Source organism: Gavia stellata, chromosome 25 (assembly GCF_030936135.1).
Source record: "Gavia stellata isolate bGavSte3 chromosome 25, bGavSte3.hap2, whole genome shotgun sequence".
Taxonomy (NCBI): Eukaryota; Metazoa; Chordata; class Aves; order Gaviiformes; family Gaviidae; genus Gavia; species Gavia stellata.
In genome coordinates, this window is record NC_082618.1 from 532,664 (window position 1) to 547,745 (window position 15,082).

At 45.0% G+C, this 15,082-nt stretch overlaps 1 protein-coding gene across 1 annotated transcript in view; it reads left to right on the top strand.

The window, feature by feature from the left end:
• The first annotated feature begins 409 nt into the window (after positions 1 to 409).
• Positions 410 to 15,082, top strand: part of BAZ1B (bromodomain adjacent to zinc finger domain 1B) — a 50,075-nt gene continuing 35,402 nt past the window's right edge. Inside the window, exons 1-5 of the mRNA XM_059829305.1 lie at positions 410 to 522; positions 7,280 to 7,396; positions 9,556 to 9,700; positions 10,610 to 10,808; positions 14,890 to 15,011. Coding sequence (XP_059685288.1) covers positions 410 to 522; positions 7,280 to 7,396; positions 9,556 to 9,700; positions 10,610 to 10,808; positions 14,890 to 15,011 — 696 coding nt within the window. The remainder of the gene's footprint in view (positions 523 to 7,279; positions 7,397 to 9,555; positions 9,701 to 10,609; positions 10,809 to 14,889; positions 15,012 to 15,082) is intronic.

The following is a 15,082-nucleotide window of genomic DNA, read 5'->3' on the forward strand; positions in this document are numbered from 1 at the left end:
GCGCGCCCCGATTGGCCGGCGCGGGGAGGGGGGCGGGCGGATAACGGGGACACAAAATGGAGTCGCGGTCCCTGCCACTTACATAACGCGACCTCTCACCTCGCGCGCGGTGCAAGCCAGCTTGCTGCGCCGGCGGGCGGGGCGAGGCGGCGAGATTGGCGTGCCGCGCAGCCAATCGGAAGCCGGCAGCGCCGGCGGCCCACCAGTGGGCTCCCGGGACGGCGGGGGCGGGCCCTGAGGGGCGGGAGGCAGGTTCGGGTGCGCGCGGCGAGGCTCGGCCCGCCGCCCGCCCGGGAGGGGGAGGGGAATCTCCCGCCATTTTTCAATCCTCCCGCTCGGGTCCCGCCGCCGCCGCCGGGGTCGTCGCGCGGATCCGCCGGCTGCGGCCGGGCCCCCGCCTCGTCCCGCCATGGCGCCGCTGCTGGGCCGCAAGCCCTTCCCGCTGGCCAAGCCGCTGCCGCCGGGGGAGCCGGGGGAGCGGTTCGTCATCCCCCACACGCAGGAGGCCTTCCGCACCCGCGAGTATCCGCCCGGCCCGGGGGCGCGGGGGGACGGGGACGGGGCGGCGGGGAGGGCTCCGGCGCCGCCGCTGTCACCTGCCGCGGCGGCCGCCCCCGGGCCGGGCGGTCCCGCCGCTGCCGGGCGCGGAACCGGCCTCCGCGGCGGCCTCGGCCCTCCGGGGGGCGGCCCAGCGCGGGGGGGGGGGGGGCGGCGGGGCAGAACAAAGCGGCGGCGGGGCGGGCGGGGAGCGGGGCCGTTCGGCTCCTCCGGCGCCGGTTCCTCGCGGGAAGGGCCCGGCCCGTGAGGGGAGCCCGGCCCGTGAGGGGAGCCCGGCCCGCGCTGCCGCCGGGCTGGGCCGTGGTGCCGGGGGGCGGCTGTTCTGGCGGGTTTCTGGCCCGGTTTAAAACGCGGTTGCGGGCGGGTGGGAGGCGAGGCGGGGGGAGCGGGGGCAGCAGCTCCACGGGGCGGGAGCGCTCCGAGGCGGCGCGGCCGTGGAAAGAAACTAACGGGTGAAGGCTGCCGGGAACCGGGAGCTGTCTGCGCATTCAACAGATACCGGTGGGTGGGGGCTGGTTAATGCAGTTAGCGCAGAAGCAGCTCTCGAGGGGGGCTGAAGTACGAATTTGGGGGGGTCTATCCCGTGGGTGAGGGGTGGCATTGAACTAGAGCCTCCCACAAGGAGGGGGATAAAATAGTGACAGAAGGAGCTCGCCAGTGGAGACCCCGGGTGTTCAGTCTGACTGTGAGTATCATCGTCTGGGCTGCTTTTGCATGAAAAACATGTATTTTTTTTATGATTCCATGAGAGGTCAGCATGTGACACTCCCTGAGCGGCAGGGAGTGGAGGTGGGCAAAGCAGATAACTGTCACAGCCGACGTGCCGCCCCGAAAGCAGAGTTACCGTTCAGGTCCCGCGTAGCGCTGGAGGGGCAGGACTTCGGCGCTGTAACCTGCAAACTGCTACTTCAGGAGGCTGGTTGGTTGTTTGTGTTATAAGGATCAAAATCTGAGCCATTGAGGACTGACAGAAGGACTGGAGGTGAGCCGGAAATGCACGAATATAGGAACATACATTGGAGATCTTGGCAGTGCAGAAGACAAAGGAACTCCAGAACTTATACAGACCCCTGTATTGGAGAGTGTCTTGTTACTTCAGTATGAAGAACAGCCAGTGAAAGCCCCTAGGAAGGATTAGGTAGCTTTTGAAGAGGAAATGCATATCTGAGTGCAGATAGGCATTGCTAATGCCTTCAGTCCAATAAAGTGAGATTGGGTAGAGTGTTAGATGCTTGCTTTTTAACAGTATTTTAAATTAAAGCATTTGATCTGTGACTCAAAAACCTGCTATTGTGGTGTGTGCAAACTGAAAGTAGCTCAGTCATCCATCTGCCCAGGCAGAAACCTGTTCTCTCTCTCCCCCTACAAGGAATGATCAGTGATCAAAAAGACAGAGTTTAATCCTAGTTACCACTTTTGTAAAAGAAGATGTGGCTTTAAGGTTTGTCTACCTTGTAGGAACAGCACAGAGGAGTTATGGGGCACCTTCTGAGAGTACCAGTCTGTTGGTGTTGCTCTTGTGGATCTGTGGCTAGATGGAGGACATGTTTCTGCAGACACTTGGATGGTATTAACATTATGGAAAAAAAGTGACGGTTTCTCATCCTCAGAGGGGATGGCGTTAGCCACAGGGTCAGAAATAAAGAGGAATCCAATGCAAGCACTGAGGTTCTAGGGGGATGCTCTTCTGTTGGAGAAAGTACTGCATGGGATGCCGTGGGAGGTGGACAGCCTAGCATGTTCTAGAAAGTTCATCTTGGCGGTTAGACGTCATGAAGCTAAAAAGAGAAACTAAGTAATGTTGGGTTTCTATCTTGCTTTGTTGACTGTGTATAATACAAGCTAGGCAAAAAGTGGAACAGAAAATTGCAAATGAGTCAGTGAGTTGAAGGGAGATGTTACCTAAGGAAGACTCGGAGGGGTTTTTTTTAGTCACTTCTGTTTATCCTCGATAGCACAGAGGAATGGCTTTTGTGGATGGGAACGGCCTGCAGAGGGGGCATGTCAAAAGGTACCCGAGTCTTCGCCCAGAGCAGCGCTTGGTGTCGTTTATGCTGAGGCCTGGCAGAATATGGTCTCCTGAACTTTTCTTTTTCCATCTTGAAAAACTATTGATAAGCTTTTCTCCTGAAGGGTGTACAGGTTTGTATACTGTGCAGCTACAACTGAGGTATTTGAAAGAATTAAGAAGTTCTTAAGACTTTTGTTTTTCTTTTTTTCTTTTTTTTGGGGGAGTTTGCAGCTGTAGATTGGGTTGAACAAAAAATGGAGATTGGGTATTATATAGGAGGAGAGACGTCTGCCCTGTGGGCATGTGTTAAGAAGTGTCTAGAAGCTGTGGACAGATGGATAGGCTGGTCATCAGAGCTCAGGTGTTTCTTTGCGTCTGTTATTTCTTTGGAGCTTTATGTGGCTTCCTTTGACTGCCAAATCCCCCGAAAACCTTTTAAGAGAAACCATGCTGGGTAGAGCCCATTGCATCCTGGTGAAGCCTTGGGCTTCTGGCATCTAACTAGGAGCGAGCCTTGCTAATTTTGTGGGTGTGGGGATGGGTGGATTGCTGGGCAGTCAGAGATAGACTAGTCCTTGCAGGAGCTCTGTAGGTCTGCTCTGAGATGCGTGAGGTGTCAGGTTCACATGTGGTATAGTCTTGTCCGTTTTATGTCACCTGTGCACCTGGTCTGTGGTGCACGTACTGAGCATTTGATGTCTTCCCAAATACCGAATTTGTTCCCTGTTGAGCAGGTAATCTCTTCCGTTAGCACGTGGGACTGCTGCAGCGCATGTTCTGCTATACCGACTGCGGTTTGGAAGACCATGCTGCCAGCTCAAGAGGGATGCTCAGTTCAGAGAGCTAACCAGCCTGGACTGGCAAGAAGGGACTATTCCAGCCAAAGCTTTCCTTCAGCCATCAGTGTATGGTTTGGGGAAGCTGTATTGCTTTCCTCCCCAGATAAAAGCTTGCTGCCTGTCTTTAGTTAGTGTTTTTGTATGGTAAGCAGCACAGAGAACATGAGGAATCGGGCCATGTTTGGCATTCAAGTTAAAGGCTGTCGTTCACATCTTCACATGTGATATCAGGTAGTTAAATACTGGGTGAAAGATGGCAGCGTCAAAGCACGGTCGTGTCACGCTCTGCAATTCTAGGAAAAATTTGCCACCCACCCAGGGAGTAGCGTCTTCTAAATGTACCGACCTTTCTGGTAAGTTTGCCCACTTAGCTAATACAAGTGGAAATGATTAAGATACTCTAAAGCTATTTTGGAGTTGATAGTCATTTCTGGGAGAGCATCAATAACCCAGGAAGAAGTAAACTTTGTGTCTGCTTAATAGTCATCTTGTGCGGTGGTTAGCTTGTTTATTTTTAAACATTTTTCTTTAAAAGCCGTCCCTTGTTTTTAATGTAATTTTGTTTTCTGCCTTTCAACATTAAGTGATCGTCAGTGTGATGCAAACAGATGTGATGTATTAACTATTATGCAGTGGGTAGGCAGCTGTTTAACTTAACATGTGTGTTGTTATTCATGGCTTTTTGGGGAATGTTCACAAGTAGCTGGTGTCCAGGTTTTTTTATGTATTATTGTGTTGGGATTTTGTGGCAATGGCAGCTCCAACTGCATAGAGAAATGGGTTGGTTATGGCATACCAGTAAGCCCTCACTTGTAGTCCTGACTCAGACCGGCTGAACAGTCTGAAATTTCTTGGGTTTGTTTCCAATCTGAGTGGAAAGGATAAATAGCGTATGTGTAGTGGAAAGTTTGAGCTATAGTAAACTTTGCAGAAACATCCTCCTGTGTTTTGGCTTTGTGGTGGCACCAGGATTTCAAAGCAGAACCTGGCTTGGGAGCTTATGGGGGAGCACAAAGGCAGGTGGGCACCGCGGGTACGAGTCTCGAGCGCTGGTTAAGGAATGTGTCCAGGGGTCAATGTTAAATGAGCTGACCAGCTGTAGGGGGAATTAAATTGTGTTTGAGAAGCAGAGCTGAGCTGGGCAGGGAAATGGCTATATCTGCCGCTTTTAAATTCAGTGTTGATCTGAAAAAATGCAGGTCCTGATATGGTGCAATTAAGCTTGTTCTAATAGGTATGTACAAGGAGGGGAAAATTCTCGTGAATCTTCCTGTCAATATGGGAAATGGTGTTAGGAAAAAAACATATCTTCCAATTATTTTTCAACTGGAGATCAGCATTTATTTGCTTTCCTTGCTGGAAGGAAAGGGATCTCCTCACAGGTCTAGAGAGAAGAAAGTTGATAAATGTAGGAGGGAAATAGACCATAACTTTGTTTCCCAGCCATATCTCAAATATTTCTTTATAGTTAGACTGCTGAAGGTTTATTAAGGCAATGTCCTGAACCCTTAAGAAGTGTGTCTTTCCTTTAGAATGCATGTTAACGCAGCTGCGAGTCCTTCGTATCTAGGTCGTGTCCACAGATGCACAGAAGGAAGACCTAGGGGAGAGTGAAGGCAGGGTTGCTGTTATGTTTAGGCTCCTGTCTACTGCGAGGATTGAATTTGCTTTTAACTCATCTTTTTGTGGGAAAGGCACAGGAAGGAATAGTATTATGGTTGCAATTTAGTCACTATTAAAGTGGTTAATTGCTGTAAATACAAGGAGAATTCCTGGTTTCTTGTTTGAGGACTCCTGGTTTCTTGTTTGATCACTCCCCCCCTCCCTGCCCAGCTCAGTATTGCTACAGAAATTTGTTAAAATCACACTTTTGGTCTGGTCGGTGGTGCTGTGCAGATGAGTTCCTCTGTAAGCTGTGGTTACTCCTTGCCGCTGTCCCACCACAACGATAGCGCTTCCTGCCCCTGCCCTGTAGCACCTCTCGTTCCTATGGAAACTTAAGCATCTTTGAAACCTCAGGGAGGGGTAAGAATTGGCCAGAGGGCTCAAAACTTAATGGGGTGATGACTTGTCAGATCGCTGTTCATCTGCTGAAGAGCAGGAGACTCCACAAGCAGGGCAAGCTGGGGAACCACAGGATTTCTCCTTGGTTTTAAGACCTGCTCCAGGCAGAGGGAATACTGTCAGCAGTGGCAGCCTCCTCTGGAGGTGGCTCTGTTCCTGGCTTATATTCTTGCGTAGCGCCAGTTGCTGTGTCTGCAAGATCCCTGTATATCAACGTCCACAGTGCAGCTTCTGTACCTTCTTGTGCTTTACCTTGAGGCCGTGAAGAAATGTCCAAGAAAACTGGCTTTGTTAGAGTTGTAATTTGGCATCCTAATAGGAATCTTAAAAAATAATAACAGTAATAAAAAATAGGTTAGTTGCACTAAAATTTTCTTGAAAGACAAAGCATATGCAGGATACGATGAGTGATTTGCTGTGGCTGGTGGCTCTGCCTTCGCAGGAGCGAGGAGCAATCTGCTTGCTCCCACAGAGACTCATAATTAGCACTTGTGCTGCAGCGGGCTGAGCCGCTGTAGTTGTTACAAGTATGCTTTGTACTCCGTGCTTGCTTTTCTGCTGGAGAGCACGCTGAAGGATAAGGGAAAGATGCTTTTCTTGTCTCTTTTATAATTTCTCCACTTAAATTACAATTGGTAAGCATATGGCAACTTAAGCAGGCTGCCATGGGGTAAATTGGTATGGATTTACACTGTGCTGATAGTTGTGCCTGTACACGTTCTATCCATAGAAAGTATGAAGTAGGTTGTATCTGTTTATGCTGACAGTTAATTACCGCTTAGGTGGAATGGGTAGAGCATAGCTACAGATGCTTACAACAGAGCAGCTAACGCTGTAATTCATAATGCTGTCTGCACCACGTGGACTTGCCTGTGGGCCCGTGAATCCTAACGGCCGGAGTAATTTAACCTTCAGGCTGGGTGTGGTATGGGAAGCAGGTGATGTGGTTCGTGGGAAAGATCCTCACCTTGTGCTAATGCAGGAGACTGCTCTTGTTGGAAACCAAAAGAAAGGTGGCCTTTCTAGTGAGTTCAGTTTCAAAGCTTTTGGGTTTTTTCCTCAGAAGATTGGGACTGCTGGGTGGACTTATGAGGGGAGACCTTATTGCTCCCTACAACTACCTGAAAGGGGGTTGTGGGGAGGTGGGTGCTGGTCTCTTCTCCCAAGTGACAAGTGATAGGACAAGAGGAAATGGCCTCAAGTTGTGCCAGGGGAGGTTGAGGCTGGATATTAGGAAAAATGTCTTTACTGAGAGAGTGGTGAAGCACTGGAATAAACTGCCCAGGGAGGTGGTGGAGTCACCATCCCTGGAGGGGTTCAAGGAACGTGTGGACGTGGCACTGCGGGACATGGTTTAGTGGGCATGGTGGTGTTGGGTTGATGGTTGGACTTGATGATCTTAGAGGTCTTTTCCAACCTTAGTGATTCTGTGACTGATAATTTGTGTCTAGAGTTTGTAACACCACCCTAAGGCATTAGTAGTAGTAACTTAGCAATGCCATGAAACTTTCAGCCATATGTGTTCCCTTTGTGCAGTTCAGCTGAACTGACGTGTGGCACCTTCTGTATGCCAATGCCGAACAGGACAGGCATTTCACCTTCAGAAAGCTCCGGTGCATCCTGGCCTGAAAATCTATTGGATTTATCGCAGCATCTCCATGTTAGACGCAGGGTCACACTACTGTAGCAATCCCCAGTCTTTGTGCACTCTGACAGTAAGGGTTTAATTGAGTTTGATTGTCTTGCGCTACTGTGATTATGCTCTCCACTGCATAAATCCTGTTTTCCTGAGCTGCTGCTTCTACAGAGAGTATGAAGCCCGTTTAGAGAGGTACAGCGAACGCATATGGACGTGCAAAAGCACAGGAAGCAGCCAGCTGACGCACAAAGAGGCTTGGGAGGAGGAGCAGGAAGTTGCTGAGCTGTAAGTACCAGTAAAGAAATTGGTATGTGTCTGTCTTGAGGCATTGGGGCAGAAGGGTGGACTTGGGAATGATACGCGATTGCAAGTGTATGAGGTGGGGTAAGTAGCTTTTTACTGGCTGTAAGTAGATCTGGGGATTCTGGAGTTGAAAACAAATTGAGTCCAAATTTGATGCCATCACTAGTGCAGTTGAGTAATGTACTTCTGTAGTGCTGTATCTTTGTGTTACTTGATCCAAAATAGTTCAGCATATGGTAGTTGACATATTTTAAAGCCCCTTGAGTAATGGGAATTTTTCAGGGGGTGGAGGGAGAAAAAATCTTGAAGGAGCTAAAGTAAAAATACAGTAAAAAGAGGCCATTGAAGTGTTTCACAGCAGCCAGGTCCACAGCTGTAATTATTTTTTCCAGATCTGCATTGGAATCAGTTGTTGTACTAAACAAAAAAATTATTTTGGAGTGAGATTTTGGGGATTTGCTCTACTTGAAGCAATAAAGAACAAAGGGAAACCAGCGAGAGTCATTACTCTGTTCAGACCGGCAGCGTTCCTCTGGGCTGCCGTGTCCCTGACCTCCCCCTCCAGCACACAGCACTGGCCCCGAAGCCTTGGTTGAGATCCAGCGTGACTCTTGCCATAGAAGTCAATTTTCTGTAAAGGTGCAAGTCCTTGGCTCAACCAACATATATAGCTTACTTTGTGATTACCAACTTGGAGGAATTATGCCAAACAAATGGCATGTTTCTCTGTTCTGTGAACTGATGACTTGGACCACTTTGACTCTTTTTTTTCCTGGATTTAAACTGGGGAGACTGTCAGCAGTACTGCCTCAGAGGTGACATTTTCTGCTGCCTCTCTTTCATGAAGAATCCACATTTCTGATTCATTGGCAAAAGAGTTAATAGCCTCAGCCTAAGGAGAAATTTGAGGTTAATCACATCCTTAAAGGCAACAAATAAGAAACCTATTTGCTAATAGTCCTAATTTCTATGAGGGTTGAAGTACTACTGTCTTCAGTCTTTCCTCCCTAGTGTTCTTGTTTGAGAAGAGGGTGCAGAGCCAGCTCAATAAACTTACAATCCTGAGTCAAAAACCACTGATCTAATGTTGCTTACTTTCGGTTAACAACATTGGATTGCTTGGCCACTTCTGAAAACATAAAGAAATGTAAATGAAATATAAATGAAAGATCTCTCAATAACAAATTTAGCTATAGTATCTCTAAATGTGGGGCAAAAAAAGACTCTCTGAAATGAGATTTTGGTCTTGTTTCTTTGAAACAGGATTAAAAGCTGCTCAGGCAGTTTGCTGGCTGCTTTAATACCCAACACTGGTTTGAATAAAAAAAGTTCATTTAGGCACTTTGCTAAAGGGATGAATTTGTTCATGGCAGTTGTAGAAGAGCAAATATAGCTGAGGATTGTCAGCAATGGATCCCTGAGTCTGGGAAGCTGAAAGGGTTTTGGAAAAATGGAGTATTTTCTTCCTCCTTGCAGTAACTTGAAACGGACTTTACTTTTTAGCCAGAAAGCTTTGTGCAACATATTTCTTGGTACTCGTATCAGCTAACTGACCTGATCTTTCAGAAAAGAATCAGTCAAGTAAATTTTTAACAGTCCTTTCTCTTCTTTGAATGAGAAAGTTTGGAGATGATAACATGGTGAAACACACAAAATATTTTTCTCTGGAAAGATAACTTGATTGCGTCAGCCTGCCTCTATCTTCTTTACTGTGTTAGCAGTCTGTTTGGGAAGAAAGAAATGCTAAATGTTCATCAGCATCGTGTTATTGTTGGAAGCAAAAATTTTAAAGTAACGAGCCCCAGAATAATGACATGGTCTTGGTATATATTTAACATCTAATAGAGTCAGTAATAACCAGCAGGAAAGGGTTCACTGCCAGTGCTGCTCTTCCAGAATGCTTTATGGTGTTCCTTCTGGGAAGGACAAGTACAATTTGTATTGTCATGCCAATTAACATGGGGGGGTGTGTGTGCTGGAGGGAGGGCAGCAAAAAGCCCTGGGATGTTTGCATGCTAATGTGGCATCTGCCTCAAACATTGTCCTGGCTGTTAATGTTCCCGGAATTGCGAAATGGGAGGCTACTTTGCATTTTGGCTTTTATTCCCTGCATAATGAAAACTTCTTGTGTGCTTGCTCAGCCTGAAGGAGGAGTTCCCCATCTGGTATGAGAAACTGGTACTGGAAATAGTCCACCACAACACTGTATCTTTGGAAAAGTTGGTGGATGCAGCTTGGCTGGAGATCATGACCAAATTTGCAGTGGGGGAAGAGTGTGACTTTGAGGTAAGGATCTGTTTTCCATTTTATCCCATGCTTTTGCCCAGAGCTAACTTGGGATATCTAAAGGCAGGAGATGGGAAGAATACGTTAGCCACTTACATTATCAGAAAGATGGTGAGAATTTCTTTTCTATAGAATGCAGGTGACAGCACCTGCTTTTGAGTGCAAAACGGTTCCATAAGCAGAAGCGTGTGAATGACCCATACTGATGGCAAGAGAAAAATTACTGATCTATGTGTGTGGGAAATAGAGATATATTTGTTGTACTGCTTAAATATGTGATGGTCTGTGTATATATTTAAATATATATATATATAAATAAAATACATATTTTGATTAAAAGGAGTTAGAAATTATAATCTGCCGTAATCTTTTCACCTACCATATTCCCAGAAGCAGTAGTAGTCTTAAACAAATGTAGCTTGAAGTCAACTGCTTACAAATAATGATGCTCTAACGATTAGAAAATTCCCTCCAAAAATGGGAATGAAGTGGAAAACTCAAACTTGTTAAAAGGAAGAGAAAGTTATAAAGCGTTCTCTGTTAGCAATCTGTTTAGGACATACTCTCTCAACTGGGGCTGCTGAGAGAGCACTCTTGTAGCTTGCACATGCACCCTTTCCTTAGGCTGAGAAAGCAGCAGTATTAAACACTGGAAAAACTTGTGGGTTGGCAGTTCTTTCTCTCTTAGCAATTTGTACAGAACTTCCAGGTAGGAGTAGTAGAAAGAAACGCTGTAATTGTTTCCTGAGAGGGATGATGAGCTCCTCTCAAGGAGGATGTCGGTGAAGAGTTTTGCCAAATCACGGTTTGTAGGTCGTCTTAGCTGCTTTTTTTCCTTCCTCGTAGTGTTGCAGCTCATTAGTTCCTATGTCTTGCTCAGGTTCAGTTTTCATCAATATTTCCGTGCAGGTTGGTAAGGAGAAAATGTTGCCTGTGAAAGTTGTGAAAATACATCCCCTGGAGAAAGTTGATGAAGAGGCCTCTGAAAAGAAATCTGATGGAGCCTGTGATTCCCCATCCAGTGACAAGGAGAACTCCAGTCAGGCAGCCCAGGACAACCAGAAGGAAGCTATCCTGAAGGAGGATGACAACAGGAGGGAAAGTACGAGTAAGTAGTAAGACAGCATGCCAGTAGGTAGCACCTGGAAGTGAGTATTTGAATTTACGTACGTCTTGGGCCTGGCTGTGAATGTTGTATGTGATGTTTAAACAGTGTTATGTAATAAAAATCCTGAAATTGTCATTGTCAGTGGTGCAGCTTTGGTGGCATCAGTGCTGTTGGCTTTCAACTGTTCTTGCCTGTTTTAAAGCAGGAAATGTGCTGTCATTCTAAGGTGCGATAATAAAAGCTATGCATGTAAGTTTTGAAAGTATAACAAGTGTATTTAAAAAAAAAAGGAGGGGGACAGCAAAGGTTCATGCAAAATCCTAAAGTTCTGCTGTGATGTTCATCCTCAGAACAAACATCTCTAGTTCTAAAGCCTGTTGTTCTGCAGTCAGAGACAAGCTCTAATTCTCTTTCATGTCCCCAGCTGACATAAAAAATAAGTTGGTTTCTTTATTTTGGTTTATCCACTTCCCAGTTTTCAAATACTGAGACAAAATTCGTGCAGGAAAATGCATATTAATTTTTTTTTCTAAGGTTTCAAAATAAAGCATGCTTTGAAACATTGTTCCCCTCTTTCCTATCTGTTCCTCCTTGCTGCAGAACTAAACAGTGGATGTCCAAGGCTTTTCTTGACTCTGAGAAGGTACTGTTGAAAGAGAAAAAAATAAATAGTTTCATGTCCTGTGTAACTTCATAAAAATGGAGTTATAAGATTCTTTAAAAGAGATTTTGAAAAGTGTTTTCAAACAAAAAAAACCCCAACCCCACAGCATAGCTCTAAGCTGGATAGCTTAATTTTAAAGGCACACAAATGTAATAAACTGTTTACATGTGTAAATAGCCACTCCAACATCTGAGGAAGGGGTATATAACCTCCTCTAATATGGAGAAGAGGAAACTCAGAAAACAGCCCAGCAAGCTAATAGCAAAGTCAGGAGTGGAAAACAAGTTCTACCAAGCTCTAGTCCCAAGCTTAATAATTGTCAACTGTTTCCGATTGGTACTGGAAAAAGTTATGAGCTGGTTTGATTTCATTGCAGTGTTCTATATAACCAGGAAGGAAAAGTTTTGCAGAAACGATCTGGCCTTATGTTCACCCTTTGACACAGCAGTAGTGCTTGGAGAGGGACTAATGCGTTCTCTCTTTTTTTTTTTTTTTTTTTAATTGAGTGGTAGTTCTCTCGAACTACCTTATAAAAGGCATGGGAAATACCTTTTACTTTAAAAATGTTCATTGACGAAATTTACAGCAACATTTTTGGGCGTTTAGTAAAGTCTACCATAATATTTTGTTCATTGGTGTGCCATATTCTAACCAGCTGTCTTCAGCTGTGCTCTTACTGGTGTTGCCAGCATAGTGCTCTGAGATTAGAAGAATACTGCAAGAATGGGGATTCCTGCGCCTTCTTCAGTCTCTGACTCAGCGGATTATCTGGCCCGTGTTTAGTCACCTCTATAAACTGGGACTACCCTCTCCTTTCTGTAAAAGAAACATTTTCAAATCAAAGATGCTAGCAGAGTCATAACATAATCAGTAAAAGCAGTAAGCCCTCATTCTTTTAACTCTTCTCCTTGTACGTGTGCATTTATTAAAAGGATATTTTATTGCTAATGCTTTTATATTTTGGGTTACAATAGAACATTGGTTCATGGTAAAACCAATAGACTCTGGAATATAGATTCAGTAATAAAATAACTACGTAGTTTTTGTGCCATTTACACAGCATACTACAGAAGTAGTTAATACTGGCTTTTGTTTAGTGGGTTCAGGCCCTGAATTGCACTTGCAGGAGGCTGTGTACAGTATCTGGAGGTACCCAGCCACGCTTCCTTTGACTTTTTCTTTCTAATAATTTGCATACTTGATCACTGGTAATACGGGTTGAGGTCACTACGCAAGAGCGAGCATTTAGAAGCAGTAACAGGCTTTGCGTAACAGTGTGTGACGTAAGAGCTGTATCTTTTTGTGCACACACGAGGGGGCAGAGTTAACCTTAGCATTTTTACTAATGTTATGTCGAACTTGCTGATTTTGTTGGAGGAAAAAAGGGGCAGAGAAAGAGCTTCAGTCTCTCTAGTTGGGAGTCTACTATGCTTCAGAAGCTAAAAATAAGGCTTTATACCAGCTTTATTGTTTCATGTGTGCAGTCTGAAGTGGCTTTGTAGTTTTAGTTGCTTAGGGAGTGAACTCAGAGTGAACTCTGGAAAAGCTGCAGAAATGAGAGGAAAGGCTAGTTTTTCCTGAAAATGGATGGTGAACTACTGAAGGCAGGTTCTGCAGCTTGATCTGTACTTGGAACTCATACTGCTTTGGAAAATCCAAAATAAGTGGTGAAGAGAAGGAAATAACAGCATATGGATGCTTTATGAGGTTCCAGTAGTGTAGTGAATGTAAGTTTTGTTACAATACAATGCAACAACAAATGAAGTATGCTTTTTGTAAAATAGTTTTAGGAAGGAATGTATAGTGATTTCTTCTTCCCCACCCCCAAGAATCCAGGTGCTGTTTGATGGAATTCAAGGTAGTCATGCCTATTTCTAGAATCTAGAAAGTAAATCACAAAAGGAGATGTTGCTTACAGGCCCATTGCAGAGGCAGCAGCGTAACTGAGTCCTTCAAAGTTAGAGCCAGGACTAAGCAACACATTGTTATTTCCCAAATATAAACTTGCTATGCGTGGTACGCACATCCAGCAAAGATAACATTCAGCCGCTTAAAAGACGTTGAGGCAGATCTCTGAAAGCGAATCTTTTACAGAGCTTGAAGTGTCTTGTATGCGACTTCCATTGTGCTGTTGAGCAGAAAAACATAGTTCAGTATTTGTAAACTTACCAAAATTTTTTAATACAGATGTGGAACCAAAGCAGACAAAAGTTGTCTCAGCTTGACTTGTGATGAGAGGATTAGTCTCCTTTCACACATACTATCACTGTTACGAAATTCAGGGGCTTTTATTTCAAAGAAAAACTTCTATAATGAGTGATGCTTGGAGCAGAGCATTCTACATTGCATTATCTGAAAGGTAGCGCTAATGAGGGAAGTAGCTGCACATTTATATATAAGGTGCAGTGAGCCTGTAGCATCTGTGATCTGTTCCCTAACTAAGGTGACTGATTTTTGGAAGGCGGCGGGGGGGCGTGGCAGAACTTGGCTTTATACTGTGTAAGCTATAATGCTGCTGAAGCTTAAATGCTATAGGGCTTACAATGGGACAATGAGAGATATATATATATATTTAAAAGTCTGACTTAGGTCTAGCATCTACTTGTATTCTGCATATACTTAGTAGATAATTATTCTCATCTATCATGCTTGCTTTAGTGTTTTCTTTGAGTCACAGCTGCAACCAAAAATGTTTGGGGATTGCTTTCTTCAGTAAGCTTGGATTTTATCTTAAATGATTAACATTTGCAACCTGAATATAGAAATAATAGACTCAACACCAGCTAGCAAGAAGATGTGATGCCTTTGTACTCTTTCAGTTACAGCTCTCTTGAGAATAAAAAGCCTGGTTGTATAAGCGTGCTTAAAATGTCCAGCTAAATGAGCCCGTACGCATAAGGCTCATAACTGTAAAACACTTCATGGCCACCAAAATTAAATTATTTTAAAAGTTACGTTAAGTTAGAGTCAGTAATTCCTGCAGTAGAATTACTTCAAATACGGCATGGCAGCCACAGCTAGGGCTCTCAGCAGGAGCTCCCTAAGCAGGTTACTGGTTAGGTTATGAAACCTGTCTCCCCTTCATAAATTATATAGACATTTTCTCTCTTTGCATAGGTGGTTGCAGCTTACTGTCTGTAGAGAGATGGGTTTAAATACTGCAAGTGGTCCTTCATACTCCTTGAAGATAGGTGTTGCCTCCTAGTTCAGAGCTCTTTCGGGACTCCATTCCCAGCCTGCATCTTCAGGATATTTCTAACACCTGATTTGGGATTTTCTCCTGCTGTTCTAGTTTAACCAAACACTGTATAGATAGCAAGGGGTGGGGTGCCCAGTCCAGCGATGGTCTGGATGCCTTAACTTTTTTTTTTTGGACTCAAATAATACAGCACTTAATGTCTGACCTTGCTTTATCAGACGATCGAGCACGTAGGTCTCCTCGGAAGCTTCCCACTTCTTTGAAGAAGGAAGAAAGGAAGTGGGTTCCACCTAAATTCCTGCCACACAAATATGATGTCAAGCTGAAAAATGAAGATAAGGTGAGTTGTCTGCTTGAATCCTTTCTGTTATAACATGAATATGCAGCTTTAAATAATCACTAACGGTGTGT